Raw genomic sequence first — 22,077 nt, 5'->3', positions numbered from 1 at the left:
AAAAAGGTGACCGAATGGCCTATCAAAAATGTAATCTTGGAAAACTGAGGGCACCGTAGCTGCCATCGGTCCTTTAGAATAGATTTATGTGACATAAATGGTAGATAACTGATGTCATTATGACGTAAAGAAAACATCGACAACTTGATAACGAGGAAATGTGCAAATATCTAGTTTTATGCGTCTGTCACACACAACGAAAGTATTATTTGCATAACATCGCAACTCAGTCGTTCCTCAACAGATTTGGTAAGTTGTCCCTCAGTAGATCTACTGATATTGTCAAGTCCTCCCATACTGACAGTACATATATAATCCCTGTATTTGCTGTAGTAGAAATAGTCATGTTAGTTCACGTAGACGTCATATCATAGGTCGTTGCATTTTATGTGTGCGGAGACGAGGGCGGGCGGGGGGCACCCATTCAATATTTGTCAAATGGCCCATTTCAGACTGATGGATTTTTGTCTCCGCAGACTAAGATTTATATCTCAAACACAGAAGACTCCAACACTGAAAGAAACTGGAGTCGTTTGACGGAAGAAACGTCTGTCCTTGCGCTATTAGTTCGGAGAAAACATTACAGGTCTTGTTTTATATCATCCAAAAAATGTCAGTGGCTCGAATTTCTGCGATTAGATAGAGTGCCCGAACTCAAAAGTAATACCAAACATATGATATCTGTTTTACCTTTAACTCGTTGGATTTAACTTTCAAAACCTTTAGAGGACATTATTGGATATCAAGTTTGAAAGTGAATGCTATCTATTTCTTTTATTCGGGGGTGGGGGGGGGGGGGTGGGGGGGTGGATAACGGGAATCATGGTAAAACCCGCACCTTAAAAGAACTTACGAAAAATTTCTGTTTATTCCTGAAATGAAGATGCTAACTTGAAACAATGAGCTTGTCAGATATTTGAAGCCATTTTTGTGGCCATGCCCCCGATCGCACCCTAGCAAACTTACTAATGTGTTGATCTTTAATATCATCTTACGTAGCAAGTGCCATCACAAAAAAAAAAAGAAATCCCATTAAACGTGATACCGCACTAACCACATACCAAGGCATACAAGAAAGACTAAATACCCATGTGAAGGCCCCCTTTGAACGCCTCAATTTAGACAGTGCAATGTGTTGACTTTGAAACAGAGAGCGTTGCAGGATAACGAAGATTTGAAGGCTTGTAAATAAACCATAATAACTTCACCCCAAATCCATCATCCAAATCTTCTGTTAATTGAAGCATCACTGACAAACTAGTACAAAACACTCTAAAATAATCTTAGTGCATATAAACGACAAAGTTTTTTTTTACTTGATTTTTATAGGAATTTAACTGAACTTTTGGTAAGAGCATTAAATAAATACGATATATGTTTGCCAGTTATGATAGTGCCTTCTTGTTTCCTGTTTGCAAGGTAAAGTTCGGGCTGTTATCAGGTCATGTAATTAAGAATTCATCAAAAAAAAAAAAAAAGAGCTAATGATAAAGAATGATGGCAATGGAATCAGACCCCTCCAGGTTTGATACCAGGAGAGTGAAAATTACAGTGTATGTAGATGAACCTCATTAAATCATTCGATAATTATTGGACGTAAATTTTAGCGACTTAGGTTGTTCAGAGGGAGGTTATATTATTTCACTCAGTGACACTGAATATTTATAAGTCAGGCAGTAATGAGGTAACATATCTTACAAACGTATTCGTAACTCACCACAGCCGGTAAGCGGTTTATTATCAAGTCTGATTCTGTTAACTTGGCGAGCCCCCTGTTTCTGTCATTCACAAGCTGACAGCACTCAAATGAATTGAGCGAAGGTAAACATGCTGTTTTATGCCCACTTCCTACCTGATAAAGGATAGCGTTAATTCGAGCTAGCAGTGGTAGGTGTGCACGATATTAAAGTGAAGTAACAGAGAGCCGAGGAGGTAGTTCGCTAAACACTGGGAAAGAATAAGGTGTTTAGCAGATTACTCTGATGTATGACTCGCTATTAAAAAGGCAAGTGCACTGAAAAAAACAAGAGAAAGAAATATTCAGTATACATCTGTAAAATACGCCAACTTGAACTGAAAAGTGAACTTTTACGGAGGTGGCTGAACAATATACGGGACCACGCATCTGAACTTGCCCTTCTTTTTTGAGTCAACGTAGGCTAGTTCACTTGTTGTGTACAGGAATAGCAAAAAAGAGTGTTTTCACTTTACCAGTCGAGTCTGTACTATTAAATCACTGTTTGCTTCTTTCATTTTAGGCACATGTAGCAGTTCGAGCTCTGACAGCTACCCGGATGAACACTGGTTTGCATATTCTGTGTAAAAGTTAAAATTGTGGAAAAGAATAACAGGAGGCTGTTGTATACATAAAGCACTTATCGATGCACCTGACACGACAGTTGGATCAAAACTGAGACAAAACAAGAGGGATAAGACCTACGTTTAAATAAACCAGAGGAAGTCGATCTAGCAAACGTTTAACACGGAGGTGCAACATTCCACAAGGAAAGCCACAACAAGTGCTTGCGAAGCACTGAAGTTTTCGATCTCCACTGTAACGTCAAGGGACCCCGCTGACGCAGAGCATACTCCTCTCTCCCACAGGGTGGCTGGCAGTGACTCCAGCGGTGCCCAGCCCGCACCCATGCCTGTGCACTTGGCACCCCCGCTACCGGCGTACATGATGACGACCAAGAACGGCAAGACCGCGGAGGCCAAGCTGGTGGTGGTCGGGGCCCCTGGAGTCGGGAAATCTGGTAGGGTAATAATCAGTGTAACTTAAATGTGTAGTCATGTTTAGTTAGGCCTACGCTGTTTTTAATGTTGTCAGGATAAGATTCATACTTTAATAGGGAATTAACAGTAAAAATTTATTAGAAAACTGGCAAATAAGTGGCAGTACTGGATTTAATTGGCATTTTATCAACAAGCAAGGCCCATGCTGAAAACTAAGTTCATTATGACAAATCAAAACAAAACTTAGAGAGTGAAGGAAAGTTAGGAACTGAAATGTGCAAATATGGGATTGGGGTTGTTTTCACTATATAGGAGCTCTTTTTGCACCTTTTTGTAAAACAGGTGCGGGCTCGTTCCCAGTATAGGCCTACACATGCGATAGTTCCTATATACTACAGATCTATGATATTGTATACATGTGGTCAGCACCCTTCTTCATGCTGATCCCAGAGTATCTCAATGATCTCGAGCTGTTCATCATGATATATTTATACTGCATCGTTTACGTGGATGTTTATTTGTTTCTCTGGTTGTTACTCTATCGGTTAGTGCGGTAAGTTCTGCTGTATATTGAACATGACTGGCTAACATCGTAGGCCACAGGTTAATTTGTTTTAAAGATCTGTCGATTCATCTTCCTGGCCTGCACTGTATACAGTTCTGAGTGCCGTGCATGCAGCCCATCCATCACCTATATCTTTCTTTTCCCCCAAACAGCTGCTCATTGAGTTCTCAAAACGTTCGATTCAATTAGTCAACGATCTCAGCCACGGCACGGGCGATAAGAACCAACAAAACAAGCTATCTATAGCGCCGCAGTTCAACCTTTCTGGACCTTTTTTTCTGAGAAAATTCTCCTGGAAGATATAACGAAGACATGGAAAAGAGATTTGTGTGATGTGCGGAAGTCGTATTTCTTTCTCAACTATCTTTACACGGCCTGTTTTCAGATGCTTGCCTCGGAGGTGTCGAGTCATGAGTCCGGAAGAGCGTGTGTATTTTTAACCAAGAAAGATTTTTGTGTCCGAATGTTAGTAATTATAATATATTTGGATCTATCGTCCGATTTTTTCCTGTTACATTTTTCAGCATTGTGGGGACATGTTTTTAATGAATACCTCAATGTTTATAGAAATTAAAAAGGCTTAAAAAGGCATGGAAAATTCACAGTGCAAATGTATAGGTTTTCACGGTGCACTATGAAGTAGCAATTGTAAATGAATGACTATACAAGAACGAAAAAAGTTAAAATGCTTTAAATATATTAATATGAGTAGAGTACGTCTTTGGCCGCTGGTCAAATGGAAGAAATCTCCTGGATTTATACGTAGTTGTGAAATCTACATAAGCAGAGCCCAGTACCCCTTTCACACAAGATAAATGATAAAATAGATAATTGAATAATGGTCTTGAAATTATAAAGTAGGCCTAAAATTGTTGAAAGGTCAAATCGCTTGACTATCGCTCATATATAACGATTAAGCAACCGATTTTTCATACTCAGTATTAAGTGGCACGTCACTTTAGCATTATTAGGGCGAACCTTTCACCGCATAAAAACTTCTTTGTTCCAACCTCTTTGTCGAGGTATTCCACCTCAATTATTTTCCTCAGGTTTCAATTTGCTTCCAAATCGCTATAAATTCTGATGACATAAACATAAAAAGTGGGCCTGCCTGTGACCGTTGAAATATCTTAAGCTATCGTTCCCTCTTTTTTCTGTCTGCTTAAAGACTCGACGACGCCGTTAAGGTTAACTACAATGCCAGTGTCCAGTTCATAGCTCAGATGCTTTTTTGTGCTGTGATTGGAATCTCTGTAATTGACAATCAAGAATCAAGGAAGGGCAGCTCCCACTGGCTTGAGTGGTGGTGGTGGTGAGAGGGGGGGGGGGTAATCAGAAATGTGAGCAAAATTAAAGCCCAGAGTTCTTTAAAATATTGCAACCTTTCAAAAAATTTCTGTATACCCAAAACACAACCATGAACTCCAGTGCCACGAATATGGACAATGTGTCTGGTGAAAGAAATTACGTCAAGCTTAAACAACGGGAAATAAATATCTACAGTCATGCAGTGCTTTTTTTTCAGTCTTACCACTACATATAAATAGATCTCTGTGCACAAATAGCTCGACATCAAAAGTATCCTTATTCATTTATTTATTTATTTATTTATTTATTTTTGTGACCCTTTACTCTGACATGGACGTCTGCAAAATAAATAGATAGTTCCTCATGTTCAATCGTCCGTCTTGCCAAGCTCATACTATCTGTACGTATCTGGCACACTTCCAGCAGTTAATCATGGGCCAACAAGTAAATCTACCACTACCAGGACTCTTACACAGCCAATTCATACACGAATTCTAACTAAAAATTGCTTGGTTTCAAAAAAAGATACTCAACCCGCGACCTACGTGACTTTGGACCTGCATTTGGATACCCCAGGGTGAATGGGGACGCTAATTAGATATATTTAAGCATGGAACTACCGTATCACATTTAGCACCCTCGACTGTGCGTTTTTACCTAACAGCGCATAAGTATTAAAGAGTTCGATATAGACGTAAACTCTCCCAGGGCCCAGTGACAGCGCTCTGATTTAGGTCGAAAATAACACGATCCTACTGCGCCAGTAGCAATAGGAAAAAACTGCTCATAGAACAAGCTTTCATAACTAAGGTCTCAGCTGATAGTTGAACGTTCAAGGTTGTGCTGCGGAATGTCTTTATTTTACGGGATGTAAAACCAAGGAGATACAACAGATCTGTTTTAACTCCTTGGTAAAACCGAACGATAAAGAAAGTTCGAACTTCATCTCTCCTTGTTATAGGAATACAGGCGCGCAGACCAGGGTTTTCCCGTTTCATTGAAGTCGTCCGATGAGATAAATATATTTGGATATGTCTTATGACATTTTGTTAGGGGATACCGAAATATAGGTTAACAGTGGCATGTAAGACATTGATAACAGCTTAAGCTTAGTCACTGTGCCACTCTCGTAGGATATCCAGGAATCCGGAAAGAAGCAGGCATCGATATACTGTAAATTATTGGTCCTTTTTCTCACCGCCTTTGTTTTCGATGGTAATTTCATTCCGGGTTTTATTTGTTGAACCTATTTTGTTTGTCCTGCGGCAATGCCATATTTACACCATGTACCATTGTGGTGGTAGCACGTTTCACACTTTTTTCTTTTCTTTCTTTTTTTTTTATTCAAACATTGATACCGTTTTCTGTCAATGGTTTAGTACGGTGACTGCGGAAATGAAAGAGTGATTGGGGTGTAGTCTGGTTTGCGTACTGAGAACAACTACCATTGCTTGCTGCCAAATCTTAAGTTTTTTACCGATACATCTCTCATTACATAAGTTATGAAACGTAAATATTTGAAGAAGTGTCGTGCGCATAGTGTCGTAGCAGTGGTGTGTGGGGGTGGGGACACAGTCAAGTGTAAACTCTTTGTGAACGTGAGGGTACAGAATAGGTCACATTATCCAGCTGATACATGTAGCTTGCTTTTCTTTCAAAACTCTTGTACAGGTTTGAAGCCACTCTGGTTTGTGTTTTAAATCAAAATACAAGAATTTATTGTGTCAACTTCAAAAGAGAGATAGCATTTTGTACGAATGAACAGGATCTAAGTATTGAAATCCACGAGAAGAAAGATGTGGCTGACACACTTTGATAATAGGCAGCTTTCATACAGGTTCATATCTGCGAGTTTTCTTCCTAGTCGCGTGAGCTAGGGTGCACTTTCCAAGCAAAAAAAAGGCTAAAGCAATAAACTCACTTATTTCAGCGTGTGATTTCTAAAAAGATAACTCACAGTTGTAATTACTTGATTTTTTGCCAGTATTACGTTCAATACTGCTCCTAAACTGTACTTCCCAAAATTTTTTCAAGAAGGAATAAAAAGGATTCTTAGATATTGTATAACCTTTTTGGCACCACTATTTTTAAACGGAAAGATGAACTGCCAATGATCACAGCAGAGACTAGCAAAAATGCATATCCCTAAAAATCAGCCGAGGTTGTTAGAGCCTATTACAAGGAAGCATGCGTCTTCGGCATTTCACGGTAGCGTGTCAGTTCCATCTGACAGTCTTCAAGTAGAAAGTAAGCGATGATTACGCTTATAAAAAGTTAGATGAAGTGCTATAAGTGGATAATTAGATTATTCTAAGTGTAAGATAATGGGAAGCTGCAGCGCTTATAAAACGCACATATTATATATAAATAACTTGACCATTTAACCACATGTCCCCGCTCTTCGTCGTTAACACCTTTTGACAAACCACGTTACTATACACGGGCTTAAAAGCCGTGGGCCAAAAACTGCCATCACCGACTTTATTTGCCTCAGCCTTCCGTCAGTACACCTTCATATGTTCCTTTTCAGCCACGAGATGCTCCATATGTTTTATTTTTTTCCTCTTTACCGGACGTTTAACTTTCTCATGAGCCTTGCCAATTTCTGTTGTTATACGCATGACAGAAGTCAAGACGCCTAAATATTACTGCCGAAATGTATGTGGTTATTCTCAATTTGTTGTAAGCTGTTTCCGCAGAGGTTCATTATTGCTGTATAATCATGACTGGTGCTGCTGTCTGCGTATTTTATAACATCCGTAAATGCGAGTTTTCAGCGAAATATTTGGACATTTATATAATAGTTCTGGATTCGATAGTGACTTCAGTTTGTTTAGCATTACCAATAAAGTGACGAAAGTAAAAAATCCGTTTATGTTATTTTTATCTTAAGAAGTTGGTTCTAAATCAAGTCGAAGAGGCAATCACTAAATTATTTTGCTATTTATGTTCCCTAAGTAACAAAGACATTGTTATCTTTTGCAGCACTTATCGTCCGGTTTCTGACCAAGCGCTTCATCTGGGATTATGACCCAACACTGGGTGAGTAAATCTAGCGATTATATGTAGTAATGATGATACCTGGGTGTGACAGTGTGTTAGTTGTGACATAACTGGGTTAAGATGGGTGTTGTAATTCGTTTGTTGTTGCGATGTGCGGAGTCTTGCTGGGTGTTGAATATGAGGGCATAGCGTGTCAAATGATGACGATTATATCATATCGGAATAATGTATTGGTTTGAGAGCGGATTGTTTAAGTGAAATTTGAAGTAAGAGAGTTCCACTGTGATCCCAGAGGTGTGCCTACAATACAGTTGCGGTTTTTATTCACGTCCATGCAGCAAATTGATTGCATTTTAAACTTCACTAACGTGGCAGGTTATTTAAAACAACTTGATTTCGTTTTTTATGTATAAAAGGTTTCCAGGCGCTTTATTCGAATTTCTAGGAATCCTTTCATGTAATCCTTTCAAATAGTCACGTAATAAAGTTTTAATGAGTACAAAGATAACGATAAAAACAATATACATCCACTGTACTTGGGTCGACTTAGATATTCTTAATTCATGACTCTTCCAGAATGTCAACCTATATTGCAAAATTTTAAACATAAGCAGTTGTTTAGTGAACTGTGCAGTTTCTTTTGGAAAATGCCCGTGGTGACAGATATTTTTATCACTTGCAGAGTGCACGTATAAACACCAAACAACAATAGATGATGAAAACGTGGCTTTGGAGATATTGGACACCGCTGGATTGGTAAGTGTTCACTTTTCATCATTGTTATCGAAGCATTTACTAAAGTTAACTATTGTCACCTCCGCCAAGCAAGGAGGTTGAGTTTTCATATCCGTTTTTTTAATGCTCGTTCTTCACTTGCCTAACTCAAAAAGTTACGGGTAGAATTTGATCAAATTTTCAGGATAAGTTAGAATGGGTGATTAGGTTTTGGTGGTGATCTGTGACTCGGATCATCTTCTGGATCCAAAATTTTAAAAAGGATTCTTTAGCATTACGAGATATGACCAATGACCTTGACATGTCGCACAATAAATGTGGTCACACCAAACACAATTTATCAATGTCAAGTCCTTGGCGGAGGTTCTAGTCTTATCTGTGTTAGTTACTTAAAAATCTGCCTGTCCTGACAAGCATTTGTAACAAGTTAATTGTGTTTCCCCTGGTGGGTGAAAATTGTTTGAATATTATCTTTTTGAAATTTTTAAATTTTTTTTTTTAATTTAAACATTTCACGTTTCAGGACGACCCCATAAACAAGGAAGGACACATCCGGTGGGGAGATGGTTTCATCGTAGTGTATAGTGTAACAGACAGGTCGAGCTTCGACGAAGTCAGCTCATTAAAACAATACTTTGACGAAGTGAAAAAGGCTAGAAACGTTAGCTGTGTAATTATTGGTAACAAAATTGATTTGGAACGCCAGAGACAGGTGACAACTGAGGAAGGCGAAAGACTTGCGTCAGAACTCGCTTGTGCATTTTTTGAAACCTCTGCGTGTGAGGGGGGTGAGGACATACTGGAAGCTTTCCATGAGGTCTATAGAGAGGTTAAAAGGAGAAAATCGATAGAAAACAGACGTCGAAGAAGTTCTGCACAACAAGTTAGGCAAGTGTTTAACAAAATGCTGAACAGGTTCATGGACAGCTGATGCACAGCGGATGTTTTGTTTCCACAAATGTTTCTCAAATTTCTTGGCCTGGCTACCATGGACATCGATATGAAACGCAGAGCCGACATCGACATTCCTGCATTGCGCGTGTGCACGTGAATGTCCCCGTGTGTGATCAAGCGCTAGATCTCAACTTTCGTCTCGGTTTTTGCGAAATGTCATGCGAATGCATCGTTTGTTTAAGCATTACAGCTGAGTTTAGATAAGCAGACCTAATATAATTTGATCTGGACTAGATCTGATTAAGATGTTCTCAGTTGGCAATGATCAGAACACAGTGCCTCGAGATAAAATCATAATGGTAGGCCTACCTGTATTTATGTTTAAATATTCAAATTGATTCGAGTGGAAATAATTGGCAGTGTCAAATCATGTATGATTAAGCTAGAATACAGATTATACACCTTTTTCAAAATACAGCGCATAAGAGAGGTTAGCTTTCCGTGCCAACATGGTTCATTGTAATACTATCAAAATTCCAATGGTCATTGGCTTTGTCTTACTTCGTGTAATTGCTTATCAATATTTAATTTTGACTGTTCGTTATGTTTAACCTCACTTACTTTGACTAAGGTTTTTGGATGAACACTAGAAGGATCTATGGACAGTATTCAACTTACTGAACTTAGGTGCACTTCTTTCGAACACGTGTGCACACCGTTAACAAGTGGTATAGATTTCTAAACGGTGTAAGAATACCAATAGTTCTTGTCGCTAGAAGGTAGCCGCGAGCTATTTCTATTTCTATATCTATTGAAAGAGTCGGAAACATCATTACAGACAGACATAACGTGTAAAATAAAGATTGGCTATTACCATTTCTTAAGATAGCGCATTAAGATGACTTGTTTAAACTACGGAAACTGCAATCTAATTTTGTAACGACGGCGACGCTTTGAAATGACACCGGAGTGAACTTAGGACATTGACTTAAGGTCTTTGACCTTGAACATGTTTTCAATTCAGTTGTACTTCTTTAATTTGGGAACGAAATGTGTTTCTGACATGTGCCGAAGTAGTGCTGTGCAACTGTAGACGTGTTGGTACTGATGTTCTTAAGCACACAGAGACTGTTGACCGACGCGTGCACCGTGTTTGAATTAGACTGTATGTCTTAAAGTGAACGTTTGATGGCGTGGTTTCTCTCAGAGGCGGTCATTTACTTCGCACACAAACAAAGTGCAGAACACCTTTTACGTAGCTGTAGAAAATGGGGGAAGTATTTTATTACAATTTTTACTTGTGATTTGAAGTGCGCAGGTACTTTTAGGTATTATATTTCTGAAAGTTAGTCGGCTAGAAAGGGGAGATTCCATTTCATATACAATATCCCACCCTGTCCTTAATACTCCTTAATGCTTTTCCCAAGAAACAACCGTCCTTTTGATTAGTATTTGGAAGTTTGTCGCCACAATTTTGAACAAAATAATTCCCGTTCACTAAGCACACCATGTGATCACGTGGCTACCACGTGGCTACATCAGCAGCGATCTAAAAGCCACGTGGTTTCAACCTGGTGGGTTTATGGCTCCAACCTTGGAGCAAATGCCCTCTCACTTATTCTTCAAAAAACTTTCTGAAATCTGAAAACATAGCATCAGGTAATTGACCGCAGGGCACGAACTTTGATAAACATCTTACTCAAGTGGTGCACTGCTGCGTGCACACTTTTCTCAATATGCTAGGAAAAACCTGATTTGCCAATGTAGTTCTTATTTGTTTATTTTGTCACTTTCAAAGGTATATCTTCGGTGCACAGACAGATAAATGTTTGACATGGGAACTACGCATGCATACGTGAACTTAATTCCAATGTCGTCATTTCGAGGCCAATTAAATGATTGCTCGGTCCGCAAGGGTGAAATAATAGCTTGAAAAAACATTTCTCTTTTTCTTTAGGTGATGCACCCAGACGTTCGCATTTCATACGCTGTATTCGTTATTTGCCAAATTGAGCGTTGAATGATACATTATGGATAAGGTTCTACTTTCAGTTGATAAAAATAGCCTACTTTTATAGTCTGGACGAAAAAAAAAATAAAACAACTTTTGAATTTACCCCTATTTGACACTCTGTGAACCCCTGAAAGAATGCCCGTTGGCGTGGTGTTTCATGTGCTACTATGTTTAGAAATGTGTTGTTTCGGCGCCAGGTTTAAGATAGAATACACTGGCAGATATTGCAACTCACCTGCTGAACATGCAAAATCTGTGGTTTTAGTCTGTTAGCATGCAACTCCACCTTATTTGACATCCCTCCAAACAACATAGATTTTTTCTAGTTAAATGACAATAAATTTTAACCAGATTGTAAATAAAGGCGATTTAACTTATTAAATGCTTGTCCAATTATCTGCCTTCTCGATTACCGCAGACTAAAATGCAGTAAAACTTTATATATCAGATGTATTCCTGCACGTGTTACTCAAGTGCTTATTTCAATGTGCGTTTTCTCTTTCTAACTGCACTGATTGTAAAGAAAAGGCATACCAAAAAACAATATCCATATGTTGGTTTGTGATACAAGTAAATGCCAGAAAATTAATTGCAGTGCTGACGGCAGGGATTATTATGGAACATTTCTGTTCATATTTGGTGCATGCTATGTAGTTTTTATCACTGAGGTGACAAAAAGATGCAAAAAATTCAGACAGTTTTATTAAAAATTGAAGCTTACTGTATCTATGCGTACTCTTATTGTGTTTGAAAACAAGGTATACCAATAAAGTTTTAAAGTATGAAAAATAAAAATAAATGTTCAATAAAATTATTGAACAAACTCATAGAAATTCCAGTCATCGTTATCAGTGTACAGGTTATCGTCTTTGCCATAATTATCAAACATAACACATTCGTGTCTCCCCAGTACACTTGGCCCAATGTTGAAGGCAATGCAAGAAGGTTCGCCCAGGCACTTTATGGCGCACTCGGTCAGGGTACTTGCATACTCCGTTTTGGTAGAAAGGTTCGAGTCGGCCTGTTTGGATGTTCTTGTTTTTCGCCACAATCCATCATTATTACCTGAAGAAATAAAATGTTAACATTCGTGTATGTGGACCCAAGTAAGCTATATCTCAGCACTTCTAGATATCTTCAGTAATATGTTGTAATGCTAGGTGTGCATCAGCAGAATTAATATCGCATCGACAGAAATGCTTACATGTTGCTCTCGTTTTAAACTGCGGTAGTTGAGAGACATACATCAAATAAACTAAAAATGAAATCAGTATCAGGGAATTACAATGAATGCAACACATGGTCCAAAATAAAAATCCAACTTTGCTGGATTGCAATTAACACATTATCTTTATAGATTTTTGACAACGGACGAACCAATAATATGGGGCGGTGCAATTACCCTTGATGTCGGGTTTTATCTCAGGTTTTTACATTTTTATGTCGCACGCGCAATAATGCAGTTTTGCGTGTATTTTCAGTGAGTAACTATTGGCAGACATTTTTTGCTTTAAATGTAGTTTCAATGTATATACCCATTTCATCTTTTTTTTGTTTTGAAATGACAATCTGTACATATGAGTAAATATCTTACCTAGCGGCTTTTGACACATGTATGCAAACTGTGATGTGCATGAATTTCTAACCCAGTCGTTCCCTTGCGTTCCATCTTGACTTATACATGGGCCTAAAAGTACAGTAAAAAAGAACAACGCCCTTTAAAAATTCTAACCAAAAGTTTCAGTGCAGTGTCAAATACATAGTGTTAATATTCAACATGGGATATTACATTTAAAGCGACTGTAGATATTCAATGAATTAATTAATTTCGATGCTGTCAATACTCGGCTTATCATGTTTGCTTCTTACAGTCTCATTTTCATACCAAGTGCATTGCTTCAATCCTTGGAACATTGTAAAATTTGAGGGATTCCGGATTTTTGGAATGTTCTAAATTGTGAAAAATTGTTTGTCAAGTGTAGCTGGGAAATTTTATCAACACTCATGTTTAACGTTGCACAGAGCTTCCAGGGGTAATTGTTGACCTCACGCAGCTGATGAAGGATATGTTACAAAAGTAATAAACCAAGAAAAAAAATCTTAAAATGAATTATCCTGCTGTTGCGAATAGTTTCAATAAATGTCAGAAACAGTGATGGTATTAAAGGTCAATGCCACCAGTGCCACCCAAGGAAAGTTCAAACTGACAATTTTTCGCTTTTTCGTCATCATGATTACAGTAGCATATCATGCTAAAACCTTGATATAGACACATCAGTAGCACAGTTCAGACAGCAGTCGAAGAACAAATGTTTACAAGTGGTAAGAAAGCTGCTTTTATTTCTTTAAAAAAATCAATTAACTGGAATGATGTGAAAAAAGAACACTTTAATTCTTTCGTAGTAAATCTAAGCCGTGTATCAATTATTGACTTCAAAACATTTAAAAGTTATTGGGATAAGAGGGATTCATGTCGTGCGCTAGCTTTTACACTCTTAGAGAAGAGCCGCACTGTTCATTGAAGAGAATGCCCTGAACATCAGTTCAAATGCCATATACAAGTTTGTGTTCTTTTTCTAAAAAGCCTTGCATCTTACAGAGAAAAATAACGGGTAATAGTTATATTTGTACTCACCGCCTAACTGGGATGCCGCCCAAGTCTGCCAATTTAATGGTCCACGTGAACCGTCTGCCCACTGCCAGTCTCCGGCCGGGCCCATCGTCATTGCATTCCCTGTTAAATCCTTCAGCCCTATCCACATGTCCCCTCCTGAGGGTCTGCAATACCCAACAACACGGCTTGGATAACAATGGTCACTAATATGTTGTACCATTATAAAAATGAAATCTATGAAATCAATGCAATATTGGAGTAGATGAATGTTGGACGCCCCAAAATTAGAAAATTAATTTTTATTAAAATACGCACACAGAAACCATAAATTTTTTAAACATGACTTCTGCTCATGCATTTTCCACAATTATATAAAAGACGTTTTGTTTCTCCGTCTGACCGGCAAAACAGAGCCGCGTTTTGATACGAAGCACTTGGCATCAATTTACATATCTGAGTTGTTTTCAGTTTGTTGACGATCCAAAAGGTGCCGATGGTAATCTACACAGAGTAAAACTTTTTATTCATAAATTTTAATATTTAGTCATAATTTTCATCAGGTCAATATAATGAAAATCCGTTTTTAGGATTAAAATTTCCGTCAGTATTTTTAGCACTTCATTTTGAACTAGGATATGTATTACCTTAGTGCCATTACAAAATTGTGAACATCCCCTGTCTTTGTTGTCACCAAGTGGCCGCCCTCAGCCGCGCAGTTAGCATTGGCGTCATCATAGTTCGCAACTGATGCATAATATCTGTAACAATTTCGTCCATATCGCTCCCATGGCACGTCACAAGTTCCAACTAAAAAAATTGTGAAAATTCAATCGACTTTCATTTTTTTCTGTTGTCTTAAGCTAACTTTTAATATCAAAACCATGCCTACGAGCCAATACTAATACGTACTAAAGATATCATAAACAAACACTAGTCCTTTTATATTCCAAAAGCAATGAAACTTTAAAGAAAAAAGTCTAAGCTTTTTTAATTCGATAAACTTACCTTCCTGGCAAAATAATCCGAGGAGCCACACCAGAAAGCAAAACGATTTTGCTGTTAAAGTTGACGAAGTATTATTCATACTGTAGTTCCGCAATCTTTCAATCAGACTCCAATGTCTGACTTCGTGCTTTATTGCAATTTACGACAGATGTCGAAACTTTGAAATAAAAAGAGTCCGTGTGGGCGACAAACCAAGAAATGCTAGCTTGTGCAGGATGATGGATGCGGTTATTCCTTGTTCAAATGCAATATGATGTCATCGACTGTATCGATCCCCTCCCGGTTTAAGAGCAGTCCTCAGATCATTACCTCAAATTCTGTCAAGCACCTTCGATTATCCCCAGAAGAAGTACTTCAAGTGCAGTATAATGCAATATATTGTAAGGTAGTATCTATCTATTCTGGAAATGTTTTAGTGAAAACGTTTTTTCCAAGCCGGTGGCAGCAATCTCTTATGTTATTTCTGCTAAAACAATTCCTATCCATTGCACATGAGCACAAAGACATTAGGACGCCGATCTTAAATCTCTGAATCAAATGTATTTGTCAAGGGACGACATAAGCAACGGAGCCGTAAGAAAAAGACTATATGGGGGAAGTGTGTCGGAAACTATCATTTCTCATAAGTACAAGCGACTAGGCATCAAAAGGAAAAGGTTGACTTATTTGATTGATATCTTGCTGTGTCAGCACTCCCAGCTATTGTATGGACTTATATCCGCGATGCCAGGATAATGCAAAAAGGGAAATCGACTCAATGAACAAAGGGCATTGTTTGATCGATGATGATTGCAGTAAATAGCGCAAGAAGGCGTGATTTTTGTGTGGTTATCTCATTTTCCAATAACAGTTATGTTATAGAGACCGACTGGTTTCAATAAGAAAGAGGAATAACTGGGTTTGCTAAAATATCAACATGGAATATCAGCATTTTGCCGGTGTCAAAGAGGACTTTTTTAAGAAAGGGAAATACTATTTTCTTTACCTTCAATATTTATTCATTTTAATCACATGTTGGACACAACATAACAGAAAATACTGTAAATGACTTAAAAATTATGAAATGCTATCGGCAACTTCAACAGCACAGGCTATTGGAGCACCACTTAGACACCAGGAGACGGCTCTGGCCTCCTGCTGTATTGACACCATACCAATACCACACACTCAGTGGTTCGATCAACGGATTTTATAATTATCGATAACCTTCCCGTTTCAAGTGTAGAATTTGCTGGTCAATGGATACTGTGACTGATGCCAGTTTGTAATTAAATTTCACTCTCCAGAATAAACTTTTTTATTGGCATTTTTAGTGCCCATTAATTTTTTCTTTAGAAATAATTTAATGCGTTTAATGCTTTCTTCACTTTAGTCGGTCACACTTACCATCTTCAAAAAATAAACGGAAAAAAATTGGAACATTTATAAAAACAGACAATATCTGCATGCTTTTCACATTAAAAATTTAGTTATACCCCCTTTACACTGGACGGCGTCCTTTCTGCCTCCTTTCTGCGACCATGAAATTGGCATCGCCGTGGTCGTAAAAAGGAGGCACGAGCATTGACTTTGTAGCAGAATGAATGCTCAATGATCGGCCAGTTGTTGGCACGTAAAGTATTATTATTTTTTCACTCTCAAACGGGGCCGTACTGCTGGACGCAGAAAGGACGCCGTCCAGTGTAAAGGGGGCTTTAGTCTATTAAATCAATATACCAAAAACCATTTTTATTTTAATACTGTTTTACTCAGATTGTTCCTTCTCATCAAAGATACTAATATGTAGTGTGGTGAAAGTAGCTAAAACTTGTTTGTGCCTTAAGTTGTAGAGAGGAACTGTCCATGACTAATATGGGATGTATTTCAATTTCCTTTCAAGGACGTTTGTTGGTTGAACTGCCAACGTCGCACCGTACATAAATGAGCCCACATATGTGTGCACGCTGTCATCATACTCCCCTCCCCAGCCAACTACGGTCACATACAGAGTGGTCAAATCCCCAGTGGTAGTGGACACTGAGACACTGTTCAGGGGCAGCTGGTATGGATTGCTGGCAATAACATCCTGATGGTCATCACACGGGATCATTTTGCACACGTACTGGGCGAAGGAGTCGTCGCTGCCCATCCCAAACACCGTACTGTCTATATGGTATTTATTGGTGGTCTGGGTATTGGGGCAGAAGGTGACTTCGAGGGTGAGAGACTGGCCGTAGATCACTTTGAAAGGGACCGCCAGGTGAACCACTTGGTCAAGGTACACGGGTCCTGCTGCCAGGTGCTCCTTAAGGTTGACAGTCTTCGGAGTGTAAGTGAACACCTGAAAGAATGTAAAAGAATGAATGCTTTCACACGAAAGTATGGTGTAGCACATTACCGCTACATTGAAAAGGGTGAATCTCATCAACAAATTTCAATTATGTCGCATCTCTCCAGACAAGTTAAGCATTCAGTTTGCTGGACAATTCTAAACACAACTCAGACCTGACGTTCTTTTGGAAATGTGCAGGAAGACACGGTGTTCATTTAGAACTAAGCCATTGAATAACAAATTGAATAGATCACCGAATCCAAGACCCCATTCCCATAAATTTTAGATTGATCTATCCCTGGGGGAATCTCACTAGATTACTGTCAGCTTAGCCGGCTTAAGCGTCTGTCCCGCCTATTAAAAGCTGTAAGGAGGTAATTAACTATGGCGCGCGCTCGGCTGACTGCAATTTAGCGTGAACCCCCATGGAGTTAGGTCGATCTAAATCTAAATCTCTGGATCGATCTTAATCTCTGGGAATGCACCCCAAGTGCAGGGACGGGCCGAGTAATGATTCGTGAGCAGAAAATTTTCCCTTTTAGCAAAGAAAATTCATTTTTCCGGGTAAAAACCGTTTAGAGTACCTTTAATAAAGGGAAATCTTAGCAATGTATTCAAACCATAATGTCATCATAAACAATCAAGAATGGGGGGGGGGGGATAACCAACCTTAGCAGACTCTTCGGGCGTGGCAAAGTCGACAATAGCGGAGAATGAAACATCCCCGACATTTGACGCAATAGTGTTCAGATAGAGGTCGCTTGAGGCGTTCCAGCCTTTGACAGTGCAGTTAGGAGAAGGGTTGGGTTGGTCAGCCGGCCAGTTCTGGCATAATACCGTCGCTTCCAGCTAGAAGAAACGTTGGGAATTACGCGTTTAATAATTTTTTTTGCATTGGACAAATTGAAAGAAATATATTGCAAAAACGTTAAAAATAACAGTAATAAAATTAGGAAAAACATCAGTAATGCTGTTCAGTTACGTATATGCAATTGCAATCTAAACATTTCTACCAATACAAATTACAAAAAGTCAGCTAAATATATTTTAATTTGAAATGTCTGATAAAAATATTTGACTTTGAAGAGAAAATGAAAATTTGGGGGAAAAAACCCACAGAGCCTGACACTGGAGCAGCCGTCACAGTAAAGTTGACCACACCGAGGGCCACAGTCCACCACGGGTTTCTCTCCAACACTATGCTGACCACGACATCTTTCCCGGCAAATGAATTACACAGACTAGCGATGTAGGACCCCTTCCCGCCCGGCACAGGTGCCTGGAGCTCGCGGGTAACATACCGGGTCCCGGCCTCAATAGGGGTGACCCGCCCTGTGTAGCGGGGTGCCGAGAAAACTATAACGAATATAAGGCTTTTTTTTACTTGTTTCTTAAACATTTTTATTTCTCCAGAGTTCGGAGTTGAGGAGTTCATTTCCTTTCAAAATAATGTCTTTTTGTCACTTTTATAAAAGTAAAACGAGACTAAAAGCTTTTGATTTCAACACACTTTAACATCATTTTGAAATATAAAAGCAATGACTCTTATAACCTGGACTTTTTTGTCTGAAATACACGATGATAAATAATGATTTTGTCAGTTTAACAAAAAAATTCATAACGATAGAACTTAATGGGCGTTATAAGAAAGATCACATGGACTTCACCAGAAATCCCAAGAGGCTGTTGTCTATAGAGCTCTTAAATGGGCATCCTTTCAGGACACAAATTTTATCAAAGTTTCACTAATATTCTGAACATCCGTTTAAACTTGCTGCTGAACACACCAGTAACACCTAGCTGTAAAAGTATCAATGACTTGCGGAAGTGACTCTTCCTCAAATGTTTTTTACCAATACCATTGATCCCGTCTACTTCGAATACAACACATTACATATCCCAGTTGTCTGTGTATTGAGTTTTAACTCAATTAAAATCTCAGCCTTACCTCCTGCTACAAGACAAGCCAAGAGAAGGAGGCAGATTTGGAAATGTCTTGCCATAATAAAGATACGCTTTTCTGCGCCAAGTTATATCAATCTTATTCTAAGCACGTGGCGATGAATGGACGTCTGAATGCCTTATACCTGTTACACAGCTTGTGGACTGTGATATGACTATCAGCGTCTGACACTAAAAGCAAACATTTATTGATAACAAAGTGTAACAACAATTATATGACCCATATCAAGAATGCACGTGTATAAAGTTTAAACTCTAGAACTTGCATTGTAAAATTTATCGACAAGCTACATTGCCGTCTCGTCCTGAGACTTTTCACTGGGTAATAACCAGGACGGGTCACAGCGGTTTTTTTTTTTTTTTTTGTCGTATGTCTAGGAATTTTACCACGTAAATTACACGTGTTTATTCTTGATTGTAATGCAACTGGGTGACTAGGTACGTTTACTCACCAGTAATGTACATGTACCTTACATGACCACGCTTGGTGGATGTAGAAGAGGGACACTTGTCATTTTAATGATGAGGCTGACCCAGCAGAGTGGCCAAGATTGCTCCCAGTACCCTCTACCAGTGTCACAGATTGATTTTTCCACTCTCTATTCACTGATGTGTCTCTGGCTAATTCATGACATATATCTGCTGCGTGTGTGGCGCTACGGAAATTTCATGGAAATTTTATTTTATTAATCTGTAACCCTGGTAGAGGGTACACCCACTGCAGCTGTGGTTTGCTTCGTCACTTCCCAACCTCTGGGTGCGAGACTGCCGTGAAGGATTGTGCCGTTAACATGGGGCACGATACCTTGGCTGTGTTAGATGAGATTACTTGGATAAGAAGTGTGTTCGTCCAAACACATCTAAACCAATCGGAGCAAATCTGAGTAGGATGTGCCAACAAAACTGACGTAAATGGTACTTATTACCATTGAGCGATGATGTGCTTTTAAATCAAAACGAAAAAATAAGCTGATGAAATTTGACATGTCAGAAGGAAAATATTCTGAAAATATTCTTGAAACCGCAAGATTTAATTTGATTTTAAGAAAGTTTCCGTTAAAAGCGAACCACAATTATGTCGAAATACCTAGCTGTCACATCAAGCTCTAATGTCACATTCATAAAGTTTCACCTGTACAAAGATGGTAATCATAATATATGCATCCGGGAAAGTGTGAAATGTTTAACACAACGTGATAAGGCAACTTATGAATACCACATTAATATGGTTGAAGGTAAAATTTCAGTTCTCTAGGCTCCTATTGCCTTTGGCAAACATTGTTTTATCCTTGAGCAAAAAACATGGTTCGGTGCTTTATTAGAAGGGCATGTTCCCTACACAAAAATGTTAATTTATATGACGAAGTGAGTTACATGGCTGCACTGAAGGATTTTTCCAATTATCTATTTGCCGACTTGACCCTCTACCTCGAGTGAACTGCCTCTCTGGAGAAAAGGTCACAAAAACCCTGCCCCTGTTTGACATTGTGTTCAACACATGAGGCGTGGATGACTTCTGGGCTGAAAATACTCCCTAAATAAATCACCACATATCTGACTTATAATCGCCCTGACTTAAAGAAATATCGACCAACGGCATTATATATTTATCCCATCGTCTTTATAAATATACTGAAAAGCCGCTAAGATAACTCAAAGTCCACCTTGAAAGCTCTTTGGATATTTTGTCTGAAAAAAAAAAATAACAACTAAAATATATTGTAAAGAACTTGAGTATGCTCAATATGGCTGTTATATATGTTTATCGGAAATAAAGAGTGTAATTCAGGCTTCAGGCAACGATAAAAGCAAAGCAAGCGATTTTTGTGGTCAATATGTGTTTTATCTTCATGTATGCCCGAGGCAATCTGACTAAAGGCAGAGCGTTCGTATTAAAAATGTAATTGTTTTAAAATACAACTAACACCACTTACACATTCGCTAAAATTCACATGCACTTTATTTTGCGAAGCTGAAAATTAGCATAAAGTTTGTACAAAGACAAAATATCGTTTGGGTTACACAGAAGAACAATGGGTATGCTGTTCCGGCGTGGGTGAGGGTCGGAGTGATGCACGCTCAACACGTGTTGCTTAGAAGAACGCCTTGGTCCCACGAAGAGTTTTATTCAAATGATTCGTCCAAGACTCCAAAATTTTCTGCGTGCGAGTGTATGAGCTGACAAAAACGGAGACATATTTTACAGCGGAAGATAAAAATCTGATAAAGACAACATGGGGATTCTTTGAAGAAAGTTTTTGTCTCACGGAGCGTTCCGTTAACATGATTCGTCCAAAACTCCTATATTTTCTGTGTATGAGTATATGAACTGACAAAATTGGGACATATTTTATAGCCGAAGATAAAAATCTGATAAAGACATTCCGGGAATTCTTCAAAGGACGCTTTGATGGCGCGGAGGGTTTTGTTTAGCCTATATGATTCGTCAAAAACTCCTACATTTTCTGCGTGCAAGTAAATGAACTGACAAAAAATGGAGAAAAGTTTTATAACCTAATTTATCTCTTTATTTTCAGTGCATTTTGATAAAAAATAACAGGAGTAGTAAAGTCTTGCCGACCTGCTCAGCAGTTGTAATGACGACAAAGTACTTCGAAACTTGTTTGGGGCATTTTATGTTTGAAGCAATATATAAATAAATGAATGAATGAATGAATGAATGAATACAAAACCGAGTTCAAAACAACGAGTCAGGGAAAGCTATAAGGTCTGTTTGTTTGTCTTTCGTTAATCTCAAATTAATTTCTATGCATTTTCATTTTGTTGTGGCTGAGTCCTTTAGATAAATGAAATTGCAGAATTATCGTTAAATTAATTATGAGATGTGCACTGTGTTCAAGATGCATCCATCTTATTACACATGTTACTAAATTAGAAAGGCGCTCATGCACCATTAAGTTAATACTGGC

General features: G+C 38.5%; 3 protein-coding genes across 5 annotated transcripts; 1 reads left to right on the top strand and 2 right to left on the bottom strand.

Annotated features, from left to right (window-relative positions):
- Window positions 1-1,800: 1,800 nt before the first annotated feature.
- On the top strand, window positions 1,801-11,637 carry LOC106172786 (ras-related and estrogen-regulated growth inhibitor). Of its 3 annotated transcripts, none has more exons than XM_087000130.1 (5): window positions 1,801-1,821; window positions 2,259-2,756; window positions 7,595-7,651; window positions 8,295-8,368; window positions 8,871-11,637. In XM_087000130.1, the coding sequence occupies exons 2-5, from the start codon at window positions 2,645-2,647 to the stop codon at window positions 9,276-9,278; spliced, it is 651 nt and encodes a 216-aa protein (XP_086856256.1). In that variant the 5' UTR covers window positions 1,801-1,821; window positions 2,259-2,644; the 3' UTR covers window positions 9,279-11,637. The 3 variants fall into 3 exon arrangements, with proteins under 3 accessions (XP_086856256.1, XP_013409141.1, XP_086856255.1); XM_013553687.3 differs by lacking the exon at window positions 1,801-1,821 and adding an exon at window positions 1,823-1,887; XM_087000129.1 differs by lacking the exon at window positions 1,801-1,821 and adding an exon at window positions 1,880-2,005.
- A 300-nt stretch (window positions 11,638-11,937) lies between these two features.
- Window positions 11,938-15,544, bottom strand: LOC106172785 (snaclec agglucetin subunit alpha-1). Its single transcript, XM_013553686.2, has 5 exons — window positions 14,875-15,544; window positions 14,514-14,676; window positions 13,891-14,033; window positions 12,850-12,942; window positions 11,938-12,320 (listed from the first exon to the last, which is right to left on the bottom strand). Exons 1-5 carry the CDS (start codon window positions 14,951-14,953, stop codon window positions 12,067-12,069), a joined length of 732 nt encoding a protein of 243 aa, XP_013409140.2. The 5' UTR covers window positions 14,954-15,544; the 3' UTR covers window positions 11,938-12,066.
- A 1,055-nt stretch (window positions 15,545-16,599) lies between these two features.
- On the bottom strand, window positions 16,600-19,815 carry LOC106172750 (uncharacterized). The gene is made up of 4 exons (XM_087000128.1): window positions 19,134-19,815; window positions 18,303-18,541; window positions 17,855-18,034; window positions 16,600-17,194 (listed from the first exon to the last, which is right to left on the bottom strand). The coding sequence occupies exons 1-4, from the start codon at window positions 19,186-19,188 to the stop codon at window positions 16,721-16,723; spliced, it is 948 nt and encodes a 315-aa protein (XP_086856254.1). The 5' UTR covers window positions 19,189-19,815; the 3' UTR covers window positions 16,600-16,720.
- Between the last annotated feature and the right edge of the window lie 2,262 nt (window positions 19,816-22,077).

The sequence above is a fragment of the Lingula anatina genome, chromosome 1 (genome assembly GCF_051362555.1).
Source record: "Lingula anatina isolate TDL-2025a chromosome 1, LinAna3.0, whole genome shotgun sequence".
NCBI classification, from domain to species: domain Eukaryota; kingdom Metazoa; phylum Brachiopoda; class Lingulata; order Lingulida; family Lingulidae; genus Lingula; species Lingula anatina.
The sequence above is the reverse complement of the archived record's forward strand: the minus strand, read 5'-3'. Positions and strand labels throughout refer to the sequence as shown.

Coding starts and splice junctions, on each gene's coding strand:
- LOC106172786 (XM_087000130.1), top strand. CDS start 2,645: ATGCCTGTGCACTTGGCACCCCCGCTACCGGCGTACATGATGACGACC. Junction 2,757..7,594: donor CCCTGGAGTCGGGAAATCTG/GTAGGGTAATAA, acceptor TATCTTTTGCAG/CACTTATCGTCCGGTTTCTG. Junction 7,652..8,294: donor GGATTATGACCCAACACTGG/GTGAGTAAATCT, acceptor TATCACTTGCAG/AGTGCACGTATAAACACCAA.
- LOC106172785 (XM_013553686.2), bottom strand. CDS start 14,953: ATGAATAATACTTCGTCAACTTTAACAGCAAAATCGTTTTGCTTTCTG. Junction 12,943..13,890: donor GGCGGCATCCCAGTTAGGCG/GTGAGTACAAAT, acceptor CTGTACTTTTAG/GCCCATGTATAAGTCAAGAT. Junction 12,321..12,849: donor CATGTGTCAAAAGCCGCTAG/GTAAGATATTTA, acceptor TTATTTCTTCAG/GTAATAATGATGGATTGTGG.
- LOC106172750 (XM_087000128.1), bottom strand. CDS start 19,188: ATGGCAAGACATTTCCAAATCTGCCTCCTTCTCTTGGCTTGTCTTGTA. Junction 18,542..19,133: donor GGCTTGTCTTGTAGCAGGAG/GTAAGGCTGAGA, acceptor TATTCGTTATAG/TTTTCTCGGCACCCCGCTAC. Junction 17,195..17,854: donor CGCCCGAAGAGTCTGCTAAG/GTTGGTTATCCC, acceptor ACATTCTTTCAG/GTGTTCACTTACACTCCGAA.